Here is a 15,723-nt window from a genome sequence, read left to right on the forward strand (position 1 = left end):
TCAGTTGTAGAAAGATCTCAATGACATTAATGATTTTATTTCTAAAGAATTATTAACTTGCAGGTACTTGACAAAACGTCTCTCTCTTTTTTTTTTTTGGACAAATTATCTTAATCACAATTTTCACTTAAGAGCCTAAAAAATAAAGTCTCAAATGGCACAGTCTCTGCCAAGAACTTTTTTGTAAAAATCACTTTTACTACTTGTTGAGAAAAAACTATATGGCCTAATTTCTTTATAAACATCATGCGATGCAATTTGTCCAACCGTTTTATGAAGGTTAATGATATCAATCCAAATTTAGAGAACAAAATACTAAGACTCAACAATATTAAGTAGCTCAAGGGAACACAACAAATAAGTACTGTAAGTGAATGGGTAAAAATCTCCCACGTGTACTAGTCACAGAATAAATAGACAAAAACATTGCTGAATGGATGAGTTAAATATACAACCAATTGTTAATTCTGCTATAGCTATCTAAAGCAAACGTCTTACCTCAAAAGCAAATGACAAAGAAGAGATGCAAGGCTTCAGCTGACCTGATCTGCAGAGCACTAGGAACACCAAGCAACGGAAAGTTTCCAGAACAGCTGCCTTAGGTCTGAAATAAAGTGTCATTTACATGCATTACCTTTGAATGTTCTTTATTACCTGTTATATAATAAAATGTATTGGTTTATTAATACATTAATTTTCATAATTAATTATAAATTGTTAATAATTTCTGACTATTTTAATAACTAATAACTTGTTTTCATTCTCAAGAAACACCTAGTATTTTAATATATTTGAGGAGTATGTACCTCCGAAGCTGTTTGTAAACAGGCATTAAACTGAGACACAACATGCATCTTTTTAAAGAAAATCTATTATTGATCAATATATTACTTAGTTTGAGCATTGATGAATTGGGGTGAAACATTTTCAACTAATAAACAAAATATTAGACAACTAAATTTCTAGGGTTTAGAGACTAGATTCCCCTCACTCACCCAATATCTTAATATTTCATTCATTTAATAAATGAATTCTTAGGAGGGCTAATATAGTTAACTACTCTAAAATAATGAATGCTTGAATAGTGAAATATTGGGAACATGATAATATATTGTTAATTCTGATATTACAGGTAGCATGAATATAGATCTTTGTCAATAATTTTGTGATGAATGTTTTCTTTATAATACAGCATTCTTGAAACTCAAGTTCTGACATATATAAAATATGTATGTGTATTTAAAACATAGTTGAGGGTCACATATAGGCATTTATAAATTGCCTTATAATAGCAGTAGTGAACAGCTGCTTTATCAGATTCAAATAAACTTCACAATGAATTCAACCAACACTTATTGTATAATTAAATATTTTCATAAAGGGCAAATGGTACTTTAATGACAGGTACATTTTCTAATAAAATATTGAACTAATATCATTATAATATAGCTATATTTCATTTAGTTAATTTATAATATAGTAGTATGATTTTTGGAGAAGGCAATGGCACCCCACTCCAGTACTCTTGCCTGGAAAAAACCCCATGGACGGAGGAGCCTGGTAGGCCACAGTCCATGGGTTCGCTAAGAGTCGGACACAACTGAGCGACTTCACTTTCACTTTTCCCGTTCATGCACTGGAGAAGGAAATGGCAACCCACTCCAGTATTCTTGCCTGGAGAATCCCAGGGATGGCGGAGCCTGGTGGGCTGCCGTCTATGGGGTCGCACAGGGTCGGACACGACTGAAGTGACTTAGCAGCAGCAGCAGCAGTATGATTTTTGTGTATGTGCAAAAAGTTAAGAAATTTTTCCTTTTATAAAATAATTTTGTATAATCACTATAAACTATTTTTGAATTGATATTTGGGTAATTTTCAATGATAAAACAGAAAATAAAATTTCTATTTTAAAACAATTTATTTTTATTAATTGTGTTCTATGGCCTTTTACATTGTGAATTAAAACATACATAGGAAGAAGCACACAAAACAGAAATATACAGCTCAATGACTTTCAACAAATAAACATCCATATAAACACCACTCAGTATCAGCAGCCCTAGGAACATCTCAGCTCTTCAGTGGTCCACTCTCCCTCTGTTGCAGAAGAATCACTACCTGTTGTTTATCGTTTACGGTACTCATACCATCTCCTACCTTTTTATTTACATTTTTATTGATTTAGCATAAATTCCTAAAAACTATTTTTTACTTTTATCCTTTTTTCTATTTTTTGTAAATGGAATTATATCACACGCACTTTTTCTGTATCTAGTATCTTTCAACCAGTGTTGTTAGTGAGATACATCTACATTTCTGCATATAGCAGCAGCTCATTCTTCACTTGTGCATAGTATTCTGTTGTGTGAATAGACCAATAAAAGACATTTAGATTTGTGGCCACATTTCTTTATTAAGAACAATGTTTTCTGAACATTCTTTGATATGCCTTTGGGTGTATTAGTTAGTATACATCGCCAATTGAATGGCCAAATTTAATGAAATACTCAAACATTGTTCAAATTAGGTATCCCAATATAAACCACCTTCAGAATATAAGCATTTCACAGCTTGTACTATCAATTCTTTTAATTTTAGACATTTTTGACATAAGATCTTGGAAGTTCATAAAAAATTGCAAACAGCTTTTCCTACCTCAAAAATTTATTTTTTTTACTGCCTTGTTAAGAGTTAATTTTTGAAGAACTGACTTTCATAATATTATTATAACCTAATTCACCAATTTTATCTATATTATGGATTGTTGTGGACCATTCAATATTTTTACCTACTCCAAGGTTATAGACATATATTACTATGCTATCTGCTGAAATCTGTACTGACTTTCCTCTCACTTTAAAGTCTACAATCCCCTGAAACCAGAATTAATTTTTATGGAGTGAATTATTTGTCAAGTTAATTTTTCTTATTTCTATGTGGAAATCCAATTTTTCTAAGACCATGTACTGAAAAGACAGCCTTTTCCTTTTCCCATAGCTCTGCAGGGATGACTTTGTCAGAAATCAAGTCTTTATATATGCGTAGATCTGTTTCTAGATTCTCTGTTCTAATCTTTATGCCAACAAACCTGTTTAATTACTATAGATTTATAATATATCTTGATAGCCAGTAGCTCAGCTCCTGCCATTAAAAAAAAAAAAAATCTCAAGACTGTGTTGGCTATTATTCAGTTCAGTTCAGTTCAGTCGCTCAGTTGTGTCCGACTCTTTGTGGCCCCATGAACCGCAGCACGCCAGGCCTCCCTGTCCATCACCAACTCCCGGAGTCCACCCAAACCCATGTCCATCGAGTCGGTGATGCCATCTAACCATCTCATCCTCTGTCATCCCCTTCTCCTCCTGCCCCCAATCCTTGCCAGCGTCAGGGTCTTTTCCAATGAGTCAACTCTTCGCATGAGGTGGCCAAAGTATTGGAGTTTCAGCTTCAACATCAGTCCTTACAATTAATATTCAGGACTGATCTCCTTTAGGATGGACTGGTTGGGATCTCCTTGCAGTCCAAGGGACTCTCAAGAGTCTTCTCCAACACCACAGTTCAAAAGCATCTATTATTATTAGGCCTTTGCATTTCCATATACATATATTTTTGAAAGAGTCTGTCAAATTCTACAGGGAAGAAACCTTTTATAATTGTAATTCAAATTGCACTGAGTATGTAAACCAACTGCTGTGATTGTAATCTTCACAAAATTGAGTACTCCAATCTATGAATATAGTATCTCTCCATTTTTTAATTCTTTGTTTTTCATAATATTCAGTAGTTTTATAGTATGGTTGAGAGATATATTACTCATTTTTTAGGACTGTTTTTTCTTGGTATTTGATATATTTGATCTTTTGCTTAAAGTTTTTATATTTTCTAGTATATAAAAATATAGTTGATAATTTATTTAAAACTTTTCCTAAATTCATCCATTAATTTGAATAAATTCCCTATAGATTCCTTGGATTTTCTAATTAATTCACTACTCATATTTCTAGATTAATTAATATAAATTAATTTTCTAATTAGTTTATTAATTCCTTTCAAATCTTTATGCCTTTTCTTTCTTTCTCTTTCATTTCTCCACTGACAGTTTCCAGACCAGCATTAAATAACAAACATATCTAACTGGTTCTCAGTTTCAAAGGAAAATTTTCAACATTTCACTTCCTTTCCACAATGACATACCTATATCCGGTATAAGTTCCTAAATAAGGCCAAAGGCAGTGGGGACATTTATATAAACATATACCATAACTTACTATACCTTAGGATATATTGCAATAAAATCAATAGCTTGCTATTCAGCTTATTTTTTTGTATCCATGCAAATAAAAAAGTCTTCATTAAAAAACAGTATATTGTTGCTATTGGCTGATTGATCATTTTAGTAAGTATATGCAAACAACAGAATTGTGATCCTTAAAATGTGATCCTGATGCTTTGGATCTGGGTTATTATTTCAGATTGTCTTCTGACTCAGATTTTCTATTTTTCTTTTTTGTGGCTCAGTATGTATTTTATTTCTAGTATAGAAAAGTAGGGATGAAGAGCCAAACAAAATAAATGATAAACATAAATACATTTTTTATACTGTACTGTATGAGGGTAAAGAACATAAACTTTAAATACACTGGTGGCCCTCCATAATCATGAGTTTTGCCTCTCATATTCAACCAATCTAAGATGAAAAAATATTTTTAAAAATTTAAGCAAGTTTCAAAACATAAAACTTGTATTTGCCACTGCCAGCAACTATTTCCGTAGCATTTATATTGCATTTATAATACAGTATACATTGTACTGTTGCTGCTGCTGGTGCTGCTAAGTCGCTTCAGTCGTGTCCGACTCTGTGCGACCCCATAGACGGCAGCCCACCAGGCGCCCCCTTCCCTGGGATTCTCCAGGCAAGAACACTGCAGTGGGTTGCCATTTCCTTCTCCAATGCATGAGAGTGAAAGGTGAAAGTGATGTCGCTCAGTCACGTCCGACTCCTAGCGACCCCATGGACTGCAGCCTACCAGGCTCCTCCGTCCATGGGATTTTCCAGGCAAGAGTACTGGAGTGGGGTGCCATTGCCTTCTCCGATACACTGTATTAGGTATTATAATTATGTAGCATTTATATTGCATTTATAATACAGTGTACATTGTATTAGATATTATAAGTGATCTAGAGATGATTTAAATTTATGGGAGCCTGTGAATAGGTTCTGTGCACATATACATCATTTTATATAAGGGACTTGAGCATCTGCAAATTTTGGTATGAGGGGCTAGGTTCTGGAACCAATCTCCAATGGATACCAAGAAACAACTGTACATACATTTAGGCATATATTGTGAACTATTCAATAGCAAAGGAAAATACTCAAATCTTTTTTATATTTTATTAAGTACTCAGAGTTATACTCTATGTTTTGCCAAATTAATCATTTTATTTTGTGGGTTTTCTTAATATATTTGAAAAACCTAAATTTCATCTAAAACGCTTAGATTTAAAATGAATCCTTGATATAAAATCAGACAAGCCACTACTCTGTTGCATTTAAAATGAAAGTGTGAATTTGCAGTTTCAGCTTTACTCTTTTAATAACAAATGCTTGTTGAATTTCAAAATTTCACAAATATTTTAAAAATCACATTACAAAGTTACACAGATGAAAGAATTTCACTTTTTACCTTTGATCCAAAAGAAATCCAGTGGAGGTCAAGGTCAGGATAATGAAGCAAATCCTCAGAAGGAGAGTGATCTGAGATAGTACCTGTCAAACAAACACAGAGACCAATGGATTCTTTAGCTGGGTCAGCCAAATGAGCATTAGAATTTAAAGCTGACAGGAATAACAGCCCCAACTTTATTTTATGTTGCATCATTTGTTACTGACATTTTTCAAGAAGGTTGAATATACAAGGAATATTTTGATTTTCCTAATATCATTTAATTATCTTGTTTTGACACTTGGAGAATGAATTAGACAATTCTAATGATACTTTGCTTAAAGTGTTCTTGCTAATAATTCTTTAAAGTTTTGAGTTTCATAATTCTTTGAAACACCTGTATCCCCACGTATGGAGAAATCACTTACCTTTTATGAATAAATACCACTTTTCAATGGTTATTTTTAATATCAGCCAACTCTTTGTTGTTTCAAACCCAAAGCTGCCTTTAATAAAGAAAATATTTAAGGAAGAATGTGTTTATGAGTGTGAAAACATACATGAAAGAGATTACACATATCCACTCACACTCTGATGAAACCTATATATTCCTACTTATAAGTCAAAGTCCTTTTTTGAGTTAGTAACAAAAACAACATATCTCTCTGTCATAATTACAAATTGATTATATGCTTTGTTTACATGTAAAAATTTAATAATTATGCTTATTGAGCATCTACTGTTTTACAGCTTTCATGCTATGTGTTTTTTACACATTAATTCTTTTTATATTCCCAACAAACTTGCAAAATAGGTATTATATAAGCTTTGAATATGAAAAAGCAAATGAAATGAGATACAATAGATTAAGTAACTTTTCCATCACACAGAAATAAATGATACCTCTGAAATTCAAAATAGACCTAACTGACCCCAAAGTGTGATGGTGGTAGAATCCATATGAGCAACACACTTGAAGGGATTGGAAGCAGAGGTCTATACTGAAGTTACTCGTGTAAGGGCCAGGTGGTTACTGCTTCAGATTGAGAGCAGATGGATAAAATCAAGAAGCTGGATACACAGCCAGCCACTGGATGGCTTCCCTACTCACTGATGATATTGATATTTCACAAGAACACCACAGGTTGTATTACATTGGCTAATAGAGTGATCAAACTCTCTCTTTTTTCCTTTTCCTAACTAGAGTTAATGTCAAGTCATTATTAACTAATATACACTTTTACAACTAAGCAGCATCTGTCCAAAGTTATAAACAAAAGGTACCAATTGCAACTGCTGCTCACAACCAGTCTCTCTGTTCCATATCATCTTCTGAATCAGCCCCGTCTCTCATAGACAATTTCTAACACTTCCAAGTCACTTTCCATATGCCTAGGATGGCATCCAGAATTGCCAAGGGAATTTAACCCTCCAGAGCCATAATTCAGTACAAGACTATTATTGAGTAGTCAAAGATCTGAATAAAAAGTGTTAGGATGCTTAGGAAAGTGGAGACAGTGCTGGATATCAGATATAGGATGGAGAATTCGGTGAATTCCACCATGTCTGAGTGGAGAGTTGGAGAGCAGGAAAATGCTATTTAGGTGTGTGAAATTCAGCAGTGGCTTCTCTGGGACAGTAAAGCAAAACAAACAAAATATTTTCCTCATGGTAGAAGTAACAAGGTGTGCTTGAGCAGAGAACAGATTGTGTGTGTGTGTGCTCAGTCATGTCTGATTCTTTGTGATCCCATGGACTGTAGCCCACCAGGCTCCTCTGTCCATGGGATTTTCCAGACAAGAATACTGGAGTGGGTTGCCATTTCCTCCTCTAGGGGATATTCCTGACCCAGGAATCAAACCCATGTCTCCTGAGTCTCCTGCATTGCAAGCAGATTTTTTACCACTGAGCAACCAGGGAATGTTGGCTTAAGGGAAATATTTTGTTTCTAAAAACATGCTTCTTATTACCACTATTGAAGAAGGAAGTGGCAACCCACTCCAGTATTCTTGCTGGGAAATCCCATGGATAGAAGAGCCTGACGGGCTACAGTCCATGGGGTCTTAAGAGATGGACACAACTTAGTGACTAAACAATAACACACACACACACACACACACACACACACACACACACATACACACACATATATATATATTGGAGAAGAAAATGGCAACCCACTCCAGTATTCTTGCTTGGAAAATCCCATGGACAGAGGAGCATGGCAGGCTACCTTCCATAGGGTCGCAAAGAGTCGGACACAACTGAAGCGACTTAGCATATCATTACTGCTTCTTTTTGATATTTTAGGAAAAAATTCATATGGAAGGGAGAAATGATTTGTGCCTCAAACCTGTAGCATGATTTTAAATGTTCTAAAAGAATGCAGGGTTTGAAATTATTTTAACCCATTAGCCATGTAAACATGGTCAAATTTTTCAGCATTCCTAAGCTGTGTTATGTGTTCAGTACATTTCAAATAAAATATGAGTTTGGCAAAGACTGTAATAAAATACTTAGAAGAGTGCTTGGCATAAAGTAAGAAGTCAACTAATGGTCATGATAATTATCAATGCTATTATATTAAGGCTTTACTAATTTTCCAAATAGCACTCAAGCTAATCTTAATTAACTACAGTATGATAAGGAAGCACAAATAAAAGGTTAATTAGATCTTCCAAATATCATAGGAAATTAAGAGACAGGACAAAATATATTTTTTTTGTTTTGGTAAGGGAATTTATGATCCCTGAGCCAAAAAATGATAAAGAACTCCTCTCTCCTCAAATTGCATCCTGGCTAATGGTGTTGGTGTGAAAACCAACTTAATATGACTATCTGCCTGCCTTGTCAAGCCTCTACTTGGCTACTAAATACCTGAAATTTAGCCTGATTACAACCCTGTATTTGAGTTCCTCTTCCACACTACACTCTCTCCCTGCTTCTCTTCGTTCAAGGGCTGGCACCTCCAGTTTTTCATTTGCTCACACACACAATTAAAACACCCTCCTTACTGGCCTCTCTAATTCTAAGTTGTGTGTCTACCTATCCTGGCTTCCCGCCCTAAGTATGTAGCCAGAGTTATCTCTTCAAAAACATGTCATGTTATATCATTCTTATATTCTAAATCCCCCACGAGCTCCAAATCTCACTTTGAATAAAGCTCAGTCTTTACTCTGGCCTTTTTACAACATACCCACAGTTATCATATCATCCCTGAATAATTTCTGTCTTTCACTCTTAAGCTATATCAGAAATTCTGCTCTTCCTTGAATATGACAAACTTCCCACTCAAATCTATGTCTTCTACAGTTTCTTAGGCTTAAAATGACTTTCTCCAGTCATCCTTAAGGTTTATTCCTTTATTTCATTCAGGTAACTATCACATATCCTTGTTCACCCTATGTAAAATAGTAATTCTCCATATTTATCTATAACTTTATTCTGTTGTATTTTCCATATAACATCAATAATATGTTTGTTGAGTGACTGACCAAATGATTGAGTATCTTACATATGTGTATATTATTCATACCTTTAATATAATTCTAACTGGCTTAATAAGTAGTTTAATATTAAAACATTGACTAATTTAATATAAATATATTAGTTCCTTAAAATTAAAAAATTCAATTTTTAATTAGCAATTTAATATTAATATACTAAATACTTGTGTTAAATATTTAAAACATTGACTGCTTTAATATTTCTGTATTTAATTTCATAAATAACAAAACCATCCTGAAACTCAGTTTGAAGGAAACAGATTACTCGAAAAAGGAATTCAGTATAGAGCACATGTTTCCTTAAAGAGTCCATTTTTCTATGGAACTTTTATGTTTTTCCATATAGTATCCTTTGTTGGGGCTTCCCGGGTGGCACTAGTGGTAAAGAACCCACCTGCCAATACAGAAGACATTCTCTGATTTCTACAAATTCATGGTATGAATATGTATTGAGCCTTTGCTAGACACTGTGGTAAACAGGAGTTTAGGAGAGTGAGCAGGAAAGTCAGACTCCCTGCCCCAGAAACCATACTCCTTTAACGCCTGCTGGTTGGACAATAGTCCAGCTACACTAGAGCAAAAAAACAGAATAGACTTTACAGACTTTGATCACTGTAAATACTTAGCCTCCTGTGTTTTAAACAAGAGGTGAAATGACATGAAGCTTGTTAATTTTTTTATAACAATACAATTTCATTTTTCATTGGGCTTACCACCATTTCACACCATTTACTGCTAGTATATCTTTCATATAGAATATCACTCTCCTCAAGTGCTAACATGGAATTATTGTAAATTAAGCATTGACTATAAGTCTTTATCACAAAAATGAGGAAGTCCATAACTATAAAAAGCTTATGAAGCAAGGAATTAACTTTTCTCCTTTAAAATTATCTTTAAAATCCCAAGCAGTTTGGTACCTCTTATTTCCTTAAGTTTCCTGGTATAGGAATCACCATCCATGCATTTATGCCTGAAGAACACTACTTCCCTGATACTTTAAGTAGATGAGAAAAAAAATACTCATAAGGCAATATTAACTACATAGAAATGCAAAAATTACATGCTTGTTGCTTTCACAATTAATGAAAGTGTGAGAGTCCTTCCTTGCCCATAGGTATATAAGGAAGAAAGCCATTTTCTTCTTGAATGGAGATATCACCCTTTCACTCATCCATGGAAAAATTCTGGCGATCAACACAACGACCTTTTATATTTTCCTACACAACAAACCTCACAAAGGGAGATATCAGACCCACACACTACGTCCTCAAATAATAATAACCTTCTATATAAATTCTTTTTTTAGAAGTTTATTGTCAAAGATAATTTGATAATATTTTCCATAATCCTATTCTAAGGATTTAGAGATGAAAATGTCTTCATTTTATTATATCACAGTGGTATAGTTTTAGGAGTTTCACTGTAAGGTGTCTGCAAAAGTCTACTAAAATCATTATTTGGATTCAGAGTGCTCATCGTACCAAACATCTGTAAAAATAAGGTAAAAAATTTCCTAATATTTAAATGTCCGTAACCTCTGATGTGAAGGCAGAAAATTTGGTTGAAGGCATACCTGCTCCACTACCTCAACATCCCCGTGACTCTAACGGCTCCTTTTAGATTGTAGTTGTTGTTGTTCAGTCACTAAGTCATGTCTGACTCTTTGCAACCCCATGGGCTGCAACATGTCTGGCTTCCCTCCCCATCCTTCACTGTCTCCCGTAGTTTGCTCAGACTCATGTCCATTGAGCTGGTGATGCCATTCAACCATATCACCCTCATCCTTTTAGATACCCTGAGCTGAAACCTCAAAGGCTTGAAGATGCTTCCCAGAATTACAGCATAGGTACAGGAGCAGAACTCAAGGTGATGCCATAAAGCAATTTGTAATTCTGCATGAATCTAAATAATCTATATCAAAATAAAATCCTGTTTTCTTTTTAAAAAATCAATAGTGACCATATTGTTTTCTTCTACATTTTCAGAACTTTTGGTTACTACTGAAGTATACATAAAAATATTCGATTAGAATGAACATTTTCTATAATTTCAAACTAGAAGCAAGCAAAATAAATATATATCAAAGGTGAAAATATATTGCCTAAAATGTATAACAAATATACACTTAAGAAGCAATTAATTTACATGGAGTTAGTGACTTTCTACAAAAACATGTAAGAAGTAAAAGCAAAAATTTTATTTAAAAAATTTTAAGTAACATAACTTGAATAATTATTTTCAATTATATTTTAAGCTATGATTCTACTCTGTTAAGCAAAAATGAATGTGCACTGAACTAAATAGAGAAACAAGGATCGATTTCCCTTCCACTTGAAAACAAAATAAACAATGTATCAACAAAGCAATCATTTTCAAGACCCTGGATATTAGGCAACAAAGATCAGTGATTCCAGGGAAATGGTATACAAAAGACATGAACCCCTACTATTGCCGCAGGTTACTACCTTGAGAGAGCTGCTAGGCTGCAGCACAGAGGGAACTCAGAGGGACCTGGTAGACTTCCTGATTTGAGGAGAGAGAGCTGGGGTTTTGGAGAAGCCCAAGGAGGCTATTGTTTGGAAGAAAAAGTTAGTCGCTCAGTTGTGTCTAACTCTTTGTGACCCCATGGACTGCAGCCCGCCAGGCTCCTCTGTCTATAGGACTTTACAGGCAAGAGAACTTGAATGGGTAGCAATTCTCTTCCCCAGGGAATCTTCCTGATCCCTACTGAAACTGTGTCACCTGCACTGCAGGCAGATTCTTTACCGTCTGAGCCATGAGGGACTGTTTGGTAGATAGGACCAAACAGGAGAGAGCTGCATAGACAGAACTCTATTCATCTGCAGAGGATGCCCACCAGGTCTCATATAGCAGCTCGTGCATATATGAGGAAACTATCAAAGGCTAAAAGAGAACTAGAGTTCACAATGCCCAGGGCTCACAGCAGGGCCAGCTCTAGTACAAGTTGCCACCAGCAGAATGAACCAACTCATGATTCACTGGGGAAGAGGGTAGAGAACATGGAAGGGTCTTGCCTCAGTATCGAATAGCAATTAGTCCAAGGCTGAGCAAACTTAGCAATGAAAGGTCCTATGACATTCACTTAGGAATACATCCACATTGATATTATCATTATCATTTTTGGATGTTCACTAGAACTATTCCAGGGATCACTGGAATCTAAGTTATCAGTATTTAAGATTGCACTAAACTCAGTATGCCAACTTCTTCCATACTCTTGATAGGATACTTTTATTTTTCACTAAGAAATGAATAGAAATATTGGTTATACACCTTTTAGTTCCTTCCCAAAATACAAAAGATAACAAAGACTTTAAAAGACAGTCTCAGGGAGGCAAACTTCCTTTTCAGGATGCTCAGTGACTCAGTCATGTCCAGCTGTTTGCAACCCCGTAGACTGTAGCCTGCCAGGTCTCAGCATCCATGGGATTTCCTAGGCAAGAATACTGGAGTGGGTTTCCACCATCCTCCAGGGGATCTCCCTGATGCAGGCATCAACCTACGTCTCTTGCATCCCAGGCAGATTCTTTACCATTGCGCCACCTGGGAACGCCGCCTTCTCAGGAGGATGACTTTTAGTAAATAAGACCCTCAAAATCTGTGCACTGAGATTTTGAGTTTCCAACGCTGAATTAAAATGTCTAATTTTTACATAGTTTTAATAAATCAAAATGAGATACTAATTCAAATTATAAGCAGTTTATGGTTAGTTGTGTTTATTATATGAAAGCTTTTAAAGGAGTTGCCTGATGCTGACCAAATTTTAAGACAGTACTAAGAGCATGAATATATATTTAATTTCAGTTAATATTCCACTATTTGATGCAAAAGGCATTTTAAACTTTCAACTTCCCACTTTATCATATTTCAATACAATGGACAAAACTGTATTTTTTATTGGCATTCACAGGAATCACTTTTCTAAGTTCCTGAAATCTATGCTTATTAGACAGGTAGCTTTGGTTAATATCCTCCCTTTACTAATACACATTTATTACATTCATTTCATGGCTTTAAATTATAATTGATACTCAATTTAGCTCACATTTCTTTTTTCATATTACTTCAGTTACCACCTAAAAACTTTAGGAAATTAAATTAAATCCCAGTGGGCTGCGCTGGAGGAGAACAGTATGCGTTGAATATTGACTTGAGAGGTTTCACGTAGGTCCTAAATTAGATCTAACTTGAGCAAGTGACACTCTCTGTTATGAGAGTACAACTAGATATATTGATTTTTTTTCTAAGGATTTGTTAAAACCTGTCAATATGAAAGCACTGGTTGCAAAGTTTTAGTGCCCATAATGTTTTACAGAGTACAGTATCCAGGGGAATTGAAGACTATAAAAACCTGTTTCCAAATTTACATGAATAATCTCAAATGCCTCATTAACTTTAAATGTATCACTAAATAATCTGTGTTAGACATACCTGCACTAACTTTACTATACATTCTATTATGTGAAAGTGTTAGTTGCTCAGTCCTGTCCAACTCCTTGCAACTCATGGACTGTAGACCACCAGGCTCCTCTGTCCATGGGAATCTCCAGGCAAGAATATTGGAGTAAGTAACCATTTCCTTCTCCAAGGGATCTTCCCAATCCAGGGAGTGAACCTTGGTCTCCTGCACTGCAGGCAGATTCTTTACCATCTGAGCCACCAGGGAAGCCCATATTCTATTATACAACCTTATTAAATATTCAAACTGCTTTGAATCTATTATTAAAAAGGATAGCATTGCCTTTAAAGTTTTACTTTGGAAACATGCTAGTGCATCCATATTTCCATTTGAAACCCATATTCATGACATCACCCCATGCAGTGAAACCTGGCAGCTTAGGAATTGATTTTCCAAGCATTATTATAGTAAAATCAACATGAAAGACTGTGGGTCATATCACTAAACTAAACAATATATATTTAAATGTATGCATTGCAAGTTTCAGTGAGAAAGGAATGTGCCTTTTTACATCTTTCTGGCGGCCATCAAATTGCTTTTTTGACTCTCAGAGTTATTTATGCAGAACTTGCGTACATTAAACAAGTAAGTATTTATCTACTCTGGTATATGCATAAACAGAAAAGCCTGTCGGACTACAGCAGGATCCACAATTACAAGTCAGCCACAACTTTTCTGTGTGATTATTGGCTACAGTCAATCTGGAAAAAAAATATTTCTGTTGGATTTTAACGTCTTCAGATGCTTTTAAATATCCCTGAGACTACAAAGGCACTATAGAATTTTGAAAATAAGCAAACTTTTCTCCCCCTAGTTGCACAGCATGTTTTTAGCAAAGGAAAACATGAGTGGGAAATAAGCAAATGCACTTTTCAAAATTAATTTGTGTCAAGGATGAAGCTGTCTCCAACTCTAATTTCAATCTGAAAAGGATTTCATCACTTGATATTTCTCTTTGTCAACATATCTACATCAGTTTCTCATATAGTTTTTTACGACAGTGGAAAAATCTTGTGAAAACCATGCTATGAGTTACATATTGTAATATACACCCTGTCTGGCTACATTTTAACCCAAGCAGCACTCACGCACGCCTAGACATTCAAATTCTCTTGGTGAACTTAACATTAAGGCCTCTATTGCAAAGTCAAAATGGGTAAATCTTCATTTTTATTTCTGTTAATTAGGTTAATTTATTTTGAGACTATATTTAGTCTAAAAATTCAATAATGCCAACTGTACTCAGTATTGATCACTATATCAAAAGTTAGGTAGATATTTAGATATAGATGATGCAGCTTTTTTTCTGGTGTTACTCAATTATCTAAACTCCATTGATGCACATATATTTTAATCATAATGTAGGTGAACAAGTTAAAATAACAAAGTGATCAGTGATGGAATAATTATGTAATACTTGAAGACATGATTATGAGGCCCTAGGTGAAGCAATTAACAAGTCTAACCATTATGGTAGTTTGACATCAACACACGTATTGCTAAGAGTAATGCAATTCATGCTGCTTTTAGGAAACCTTTGCTCCTGAAAGAAATTGTTGGCTTCAAATTTTGTTTCTTTTGAAGCTAAAGACAAATGAACTTGCTACAGTGTGGAACTAGTTTCATTAGTGTAGCACATATATGCACCAGCAAAGAGTAAACCAGTATATTTCCTATCATGATATTTCCAAAGCATTTCTGGTCACACTGTATCCTATTTCTTCTTTTAAGTTCATAGAATGGAAACTAGAAATGAAATGATTGTTTTCTGCTAAAATCAGGAAAGTCTTTTCTGTAGTTTTTTTTAAGTTATACATGGAGTGAGAGCACAAGTGAACTTGTCTATTGTCCAAAATTGGAGTCACTCTGTGTAGCAATATTGGGTTATTAATTTTAAATGCAAAAAACACACAAACATACATAGATCATTAAAGTCTTTAAACAATGTTTAAAATTAAAATGGCTTTCATCAAGGTTATCCAATAGTCTCTGTAATAACTTTCTGTAAATCTATTTTATTTAGCAAGATACACTGTGACATACAGTTATTTGTCCAACCAGAAAATATCCC

The 15,723-nt window shown here is 34.6% G+C and overlaps 1 protein-coding gene across 2 annotated transcripts in view; it reads right to left on the reverse strand.

The window, feature by feature from the left end:
- Positions 1-15,723, reverse strand: part of AGMO (alkylglycerol monooxygenase) — a 380,825-nt gene that overhangs the window by 167,551 nt on the left and 197,551 nt on the right. For both annotated transcript variants that reach the window (XM_081537641.1, XM_081537640.1), the window contains exons 11-12: positions 5,685-5,767; positions 499-604 (exon numbers count right to left, since the gene is read on the reverse strand). In XM_081537641.1, the coding sequence (XP_081393767.1) occupies positions 499-604; positions 5,685-5,767 (189 nt within the window). The remainder of the gene's footprint in view (positions 1-498; positions 605-5,684; positions 5,768-15,723) is intronic.

This window comes from Giraffa tippelskirchi, chromosome 10, assembly GCF_054371585.1.
Source record: "Giraffa tippelskirchi isolate mGirTip1 chromosome 10, T2T-mGirTip1v1.2.pri, whole genome shotgun sequence".
Taxonomy (NCBI): domain Eukaryota; kingdom Metazoa; phylum Chordata; class Mammalia; order Artiodactyla; family Giraffidae; genus Giraffa; species Giraffa tippelskirchi.